This window comes from Panicum virgatum, chromosome 4K (genome assembly GCF_016808335.1).
Source record: "Panicum virgatum strain AP13 chromosome 4K, P.virgatum_v5, whole genome shotgun sequence".
NCBI lineage: Eukaryota > Viridiplantae > Streptophyta > Magnoliopsida > Poales > Poaceae > Panicum > Panicum virgatum.
In genome coordinates, this window is record NC_053139.1 from 11,567,538 (window position 1) to 11,575,015 (window position 7,478).

General features: G+C 35.5%; 1 protein-coding gene across 1 annotated transcript; it reads left to right on the forward strand.

Moving 5' to 3' along the window:
* The first annotated feature begins 1,022 nt into the window (after window positions 1-1,022).
* On the forward strand, window positions 1,023-3,320 carry LOC120703113. Its single transcript, XM_039987125.1, has 7 exons — window positions 1,023-1,093; window positions 1,202-1,399; window positions 1,568-2,227; window positions 2,320-2,424; window positions 2,512-2,643; window positions 2,724-3,020; window positions 3,111-3,320. The coding sequence occupies exons 3-7, from the start codon at window positions 1,952-1,954 to the stop codon at window positions 3,162-3,164; spliced, it is 864 nt and encodes a 287-aa protein (XP_039843059.1). The 5' UTR covers window positions 1,023-1,093; window positions 1,202-1,399; window positions 1,568-1,951; the 3' UTR covers window positions 3,165-3,320.
* The last annotated feature ends 4,158 nt before the right edge of the window (window positions 3,321-7,478 follow it).

Sequence of the window (7,478 nt, forward strand, 5' to 3'; positions counted from 1 at the left end):
GATGTATGATTTTATTATTTCAAAATTTGTTTCTTTCTTTTTTCTTGTTTAAGCTTGTTTTATTTTCTTTGTTAATTCATATTTTTTGTATTAGGTTCATGCACCTGTTACTCATGCTAGTGGTCTGAAAGGTTCATCCGGAAAATCCAGTGATAGCTTTGGTACCAAAGTAGGGGATGTATTATCAGAAGCTGCTGGCAATGTTAGGAAAAATTTTCATTTTGTATTCATTTGTTATTAAATGTATTTATGCTCTTTATTTTGAATTTGTTATGTTTCTCCTTCGTATAGAGTTATGTTAAAGTTGATGCTGATTTGCGTTCTGCATCAAGTCCCCTTAAAAGTGCAAGTTTTGATCATCTTCTAAGCAAAGATATTTCTGCTCATAGCTCCAGAGATGTACAACAACAATCTGTAAGCAAATATATTTCTATTTTCGTTGACACCTGATATCAATTAATGTTGCTGCTTCATTTTTTCTGATAATGCTAATATAGGATACAAGTATGACCATAACTAAGACATCTGATGAAGTTACAACTTCCAAATTTTGAAGTCACATTGTACTTATGCTGTGTAACTTTAGTGTCGTGGCTATGTAATTTATTAAGTCAGTTTACTACTATAATTTTTGTTAAGCTATGGAGTAATCATGCAGCTCTCCAAAGTATATTAAAAGGATTAAATTTGTTTATTTATTTTGTATTCTTTATATGTGTAGGATGTTGCTGCAAAGTACCACAGCAAAATTAGTATAGCAGACAAAATTGCATTATGGGATGTCGGTGTACCTTCTTTTTGTCTCGGTGATGAGTTTGATCCAAGCGGCAATGGTGAGTCCAAGCAAGCTGAGAATGCACCTGCTGATGCCCAATGTGATGTTGGTAAATGGTAATACTCATGGCAGAGATCGTAGCAAGCATTCAAACAGACAAGGGGTTAGTTTTTTTGTTACTGAATATTGTATATACTCAGTCCCGTACCATTATTGAACTGATGTTTTTTTTTCATTTTTGTAATCTAGCAAACTAATGCGACAGGATGTGCTGGTAATCGTTCTTCATCTTCTGGATACAAGTCTTCTTCAGTTAAGGTTGTGCTTGTATTATATTATTTGTGTTTGTTACAATATTTCAATGTCTTCTTTATTTTTCATTCTCAATTATTGAGGCATCTTATTTTGTTGTTGTTTCTTTTGTAGAGTTTCATGTATTTGGAGGAATCCAAATTAGGGCAAAGCAACCAATCTGGGAGTAGTACAGTTCCCTTCGTTAGCTCCGAAGATTCAGGAGCACATCAAGTTAAGCAAGGCATCTCTGAACCGGAGTGCTCCTCAATGGCCTTGCCCTGTTTCCCAGGTCCCATTGAGCCCACCCCCATTGATGTTGATGATTCACAGGTAATTTCATTTATAACATGTTGTTCTTCATTTTATAGCTAATGTAATTACCATAAGTTAGGTTTTGTTGTTTTGTAATTTCCTTTTTTTGCTGTCACAAAGTTTTTACCTAAGCCATTTGATTTTTGGTCCTGCGTAATTTGTAAAGTGTACTGTTTTTGTTCTCAGAGCTCTCCGAAGTCTCCAGATGTTGTTGTCACTGGTCAAAGATATGGATACCCACACTGGACTCCAAAGTCTCCAGATGTTTTTGTTACCAAAACTACATTTTCAAGGCAAGTTGTGAAGCGCAGGCGAAAAAGGCTAATCAAATGTACAATGATGACCAGGTTTCATGTTTAAAGATATTGGAGGTCATAGGTTTCAAGCTTGGATCTTCTTCTAAAGGAGATGTTCCACGTCGGAAGAGACGTATACTGGTACCTAATTCGTATTTTAGGGATTTTGAGGTGAATAAATGCACTGCTAGGATACACTTTTCTGTTAACGAGAAGTTAGCATATGAGTGTTTGATGTTCTACTCTGTGTCTCCCCAGCACTCCAAGTGAGTATATGATCATGTTTAATTATTTTGTAATTGATGAAGTTTTGTTTTTTGTGCATTACATTGATGTTGTTTCTAACTGTTTGTACTTTCACTTTTTTCCTAGAGAGGTTGTAATTAATTATGGGAAAGTCTGTGTGACATTTCATGAGCTCGGGTCATCGTTAAGTCGCACTGACAAGGTTCCTGTTCACAGTCATGTGATTAATGCTCTGTGTCGTAAGCTTTTCAAAGATAGACATCCTAGTGTTTCACGCCGGCATTACTTCTTCTCTACTGCTGGAGTAAGATTCAATTATACTGTTGCTCTGTGCCTTCTCTACTCTTGTTTAATTAATTTAGTGTTGATGATAATAAATTACTTATTTTTTTCTAGGACTATTTGATCCGAAATGAAGGAAATTTAAACTACCACAAAAACAACTGTGAGAGGTGCTTCAGGTTTGCGAACCAGTGTTTCAGTTTCATGTCCTCAGACCTGGTATGTATGTATTTTAAAATTTCTTAATATTTACTGTACTCAGACCAGTGTTTCAGTTTCTTGTCGTGAGACCATTTTTCTTTACAGTTGTTTTTTCCTATATGTCATGAGAACCATTGGTTTGTTTTCATCGTTGCAATTCGAGATGGTTATTTTGTATTCTTGGATTCCTGCTTTGGGGAGAATCATTACTTTCAGGAGAAAGCAAGATCAGTCATTGTGAGTGATAAACAAAACATCATCCTTATTTATGAACTGCATGTGTGACTTTGTTGATCTGTTGTCATTCATTTATGTAGATACCAAATTTTGTCAAGGCTTGGGATGAATTCATCGGTTATAATTATGAGTTTGAAGATTTTATTATTCACTATGCGCCAGTGCCAAAACAAGATATAGAATATTGGTCGAAACATGATGATGGTATTTTTGTAATGAAATACCTTGAATTGTGGGATCCTTATATGAATATGATGGTTCAATTCCAGCCGTCCAGTATTAATGATATAAGAGTTAAGTATGTTTCTGAAATGATCTTCAGCAAGCACGATGAGATGAATTCTGCAAAGGAGCTAATTTCAAACTTTGAAGCTATGGTTAGTGCAAGCATCCAATAGTTTGTTTTTAAAACTGTATCTATTTTGTTTGTGCTAATATATATTTTATTTGTTTTATATTTTGTACAGAATAACATCAGGATGTCCGCCAACTTTCAGCCTGCAAGCTCCCTCAACTTTTAGTTCTGTGTAGGATGTCGTGCAGTCATGATTACTGCTTCTGTAAATACCAGTAGTGAATGTTATGGTATTGTAGTATGATATGGTGACATGACAGCTTTGTGTACTAAGTTTAGTTTTACATATGGTGGCATCATCTCTATAACTGATATTGTGGTTCCTGCTTTTCTGCTAGTTCGTTAGGTTCTATAATCTACATTTCACCTGAATTATGTGCTATTTTGCGTTTTAATTGGGCCTTCACCATGCTGCTTTAGTTTTTCTCAAGGTTTAGGTTTTATTGTTCTGGAAGTTTTCATGGGCCTTTTAAGGTGGCCCAATCATTTATTTATGGATTGTAAAATGAGCCAATTTTAATTATTGTTCGTTGTGTTTCATGTTCTGATGGATCTAATTCTGATGGCCCAATCATTTATTCATTTCTTATGGCCCAATCATTTATATGTAGCAGGTATTTTTTGTCGTTTTTTAATGGTCTGTAATATTCGCTAGTATAATAATGATATAGTGATATACTTGCATATATGTAGCAGGTATTGTAATGTATAAGTGTAATTATGTATTATAGTGCATATACATACTCCACTGATCAACATAAGTCTAATTATGTATTATAGTGCATATACATAGTCCACTGATGAATATAAGTCTAATTAAATTACAAATTTATGAATGATGACATTCTATTACATTCAACTAATTGGAATAATAATCAGATTGCATTGCTCATGATAACTTGATCTTCATTTGTATTTTGTTGACTTCTTTTCTGCTTCTTTGTTTGACTCTTCTTTGTTTCCTGGCCTGCAGTTTCACAAAAAAATAATCACAACTTTTTTTTGCAATCTTTACAAAATGAAAATTGTAGTTTCTTAAGTATTTTTCAAATTTGTACCTGTTCTCTTTTTTGATGCTGCAGTTTTCTTTGCTGACAGTGCTGCATCATCTACATCAGCAGTGCAAGTTGCTCTGTTGTGTGTATTTGAACCACAGTGACTGCAAGTGATCTTTTGTTTTGTTCTAACCAGTTTTGAAGTTGGTATCCATCTTTTGCTTTTTGGAATATTCTTCTTTGGTCTTCCTTTGCGTGGCACAACATCTAGATTTTTCAGACTTTCCAAAGATTGCTCTGCAACGCTTCTTTGTTCTGTAATTTGTCTTGCTGACCCCTGTGGAACTTGCCTTGCTGATTCATTTGTATTCGTAGTGTTTGAGCTCTGTGCAACTTCCTTTGTTGATTCATTTGTATTCATAGTGTTTGCCTCACTATTATGTTGGTTTGAATCATTCTGTTCATTGTTGTTGCTGCCATTGTTCAAAAATAGTTGTTCATCTCCATTATCAGCACTTGTCATCTGATTTCTGATAGGAATCTTCTTAATCTCATCATGTATTTTTTCAATCCCTTGCAACATTTGGTTACACCTCTCCAAGCTCATGCAACCATCAGAAACAACCTCAACAAATTTTCTTGAAATTAAGTTGTATCTCAGTGTATTTGTAGATCCCGCTCTCAATTCAGTTGGTATATTTGTTGCTGCATTTCTGATCTGCTTTTTCTCAATTGGTCTCCATCTATCAATGAAATATTTCTCAGGCAATGTGTATCGGCTGATTTGTATGAGGGTCCTCAGAATGTGTGAGCAAAGGATCCCGTCCTTTTGGAAGCGCGCACATATACAGGTGTAGTTTTCTTGCTCCAGATCAACAAGCACTAGGTATTTCCTTGGTCTAATTTCCTTCTCAGTATAGGTTTCTGATTTGTAGACAATATATACCTTGTTCTTGTCAATCTCGTCAACCATATGCATTCCTGTTGCTTTAACAATCTGCTGAAATCTATAAAATATCTGTGTATTATACAAATCTCTTGCTTGTCTTTCAAAATTGTATCTAGAATGCAGCAAAGCAACATCTTGTGCCTTGTTTTTGTCCCTGAGGTTTCCCTTCTCATCTATGTTCTTCATTTGCCTATCAAATTCTTGCACAAACAATATAAGGCTTGTTGTAGGACCAACATTGTCTTTGAAAATTGCATTTGTCCCCTCACTTCTTGATGTCAAGCATTTGAATGGGAAGAAATTTTCCTTGAAATATACAGGCACAAACCTATGTCTGTTTTCATACATGATTTGCAAATACCTCAGCCTTTCAACCTTATGTTTCTCGGTCATGTACTTCCACAAAGACTCAAACTCCTCTATTGTCAATGAATTATAAACTATGTCATAGAAATCCATTGCAAATCCTTTGATTTTGTTGAATGCTGGCCCACAATAGATTTCTGCCTTTGAAACAATATGGAACAGACAATTTCTGTGTATAGTTTCTGGATACTCCAGTTCTATTGCTGCTTTCATGGCTGCATCTTGATCTGTTATAATTGCTTTTGGTGCTTTGCCTCCCATGCAGATGCGAAAAGTGTTAAACAACCATCTGAAGGTGTCAGTTGTTTCATCACTGAGCACAGCTCCAGCGAATAGTAAGTTGTCTCCATGCCCATTTATCCCCACAAACGGTGCAAACTTGAGATTGTATCTGTTTGTTTCATATGTTGTATCAAAGCTGATAACATCGCCATAGTGTTCATATGCAATCCTACTTTTCCCATATGACCAAAAAATATTTCTGACTTTGTTTTCTTCATCTGCATCAAAACTAAAGAAGAATAGTGGGTCTTCAGTTTGCTTTTTCTTTAGGAACTGAATGACTTGTGTGATGTCATTTTGCCCAGCTTCCCTCATTACTCTTGTTCTGTAATTGTTTATATCTGTTTTGACAATGTTTGTGAATTCCATGCCTCCTCTTAGGAATGATAAGAAAGCCAGTATCTTCCTGTTTGGAACATTGATATTTATGAAAGTCCTTATAATTGCCTTTTCATGTTTCGAGAAGAACCGATGTGATCGCAGCAACTTTGATAGGTCTGGGCTTAGCAGCTTGTGGTTGTGGTCAAGATTCAATCTGGTAACTGTCCAAACATCTTTGACTAAGGTTATGACCATCTCAGCTTGGCAATTTGTTTTGTTTATGACTTTAGTTTTCCTCTTTCTAGTTGCTGGAACTGGAGCACCTTCATCTGTAATGTCTGGGAACTTCTTTCTTCTCCTAGCTAACTTGCTTACTTGTACACCAGAAAGATTTTCCTTCTCTGCTTCAGGACATTCCTCCAAACATTTGCCTTTCTTGTTGCACTTGAAAGTAATTCTTGTAACCATGCCCATTTTCTGTTTGTCTCTTGAGTGATAATTTTCACATCTGACAATAAAAAAACCCACAATCAAGGCATACTGATTGTAGAACTGGTAAGCCTCATCATCTGATTTGAATTGCATGTCTATAGTTGGAACATGCTGAGTTTCGCCCTCCTGGCTTAAAGATATTGCCTCCTCCAAGTTTTGATTCTGCCTGAATATTTCAATATCTTCCTCTGTAATAGCATTGTCTGCGAGTTCATGTTCAATTTGTGTTGTTGGTGCATTGGTTTCATGGGCATAAGTATCTGTAGCCGTAATTTCAATGTTTCCAAATCCATTTGTATTTGTATCTGCAGTTGCATTGTTTTCATAATCTTGTAAATTTTCTCCTTCAATTGATATGCAAGGTTCTTGGTGCAAATCATTTACCACTGCCATTGTTTCATTGCTAGGATCTTCATTCTCTGAATTACCTGGATTCTCAAATGAGGCCCCTGAACTAGCTTGCTGATTCTATTGCACTGTAAGTTCTTCACATTCCACATTTGCTGGCACACAATTGTCTTCTAATCTACTAGTTGAGACGTGCATTTGGTGCTGCAAAATAAATTATGACCAAAACAGTTTTAGTTTAATTGCAGAAAAAATACTTTTTATTGGTTTTCAACTGTAGTGCAAGCATTAGTGAAGTGTCATCAAAATAATCTGGAGCATGTCATCAAAATGCAGATAGAATGCAGTGTCGTTTACCTCGAATGCAGTGTCTAGCATGTCATCAAAATAATCTGGAGCATTTAGCATATTAGTGAAGTAACCCATTGGAGCCTGTTTCAAATAAAATATGTTCATGGCAACATGTATTCTCAAATTTTCACATGGCATACATGAAAGTTTTATGGAGGTTAAGAATATACCTCATATGATACTCTTGTATCTACAATGTTAGTGTTGCTCTCCTCTTGTGACTGAATAAGCACTCCATCTTCAATGGTCCAGGTAGTTGATGAAGTGTTCAGCATGTATGATTGTCCAGGTATCTCTTGAGAAAGTTTTTCTTCCCATGCCTTTTTGTCATTCGCTATTATCTGAGTCAGTCAATTTTTTGACGTGTCAACAATTT

Bases quoted from the DNA above. Each gene is read 5' to 3' on its own strand.
- LOC120703113 (XM_039987125.1), top strand. From the start codon at position 1,952: ATGATCATGTTTAATTATTTTGTAATTGATGAAGTTTTGTTTTTTGTG. The intron at 2,425-2,511 runs GTATGTATGTAT...TTTTCTTTACAG, and splicing joins GTTTCATGTCCTCAGACCTG to TTGTTTTTTCCTATATGTCA. The intron at 2,644-2,723 runs GTGAGTGATAAA...TCATTTATGTAG, and splicing joins AGAAAGCAAGATCAGTCATT to ATACCAAATTTTGTCAAGGC.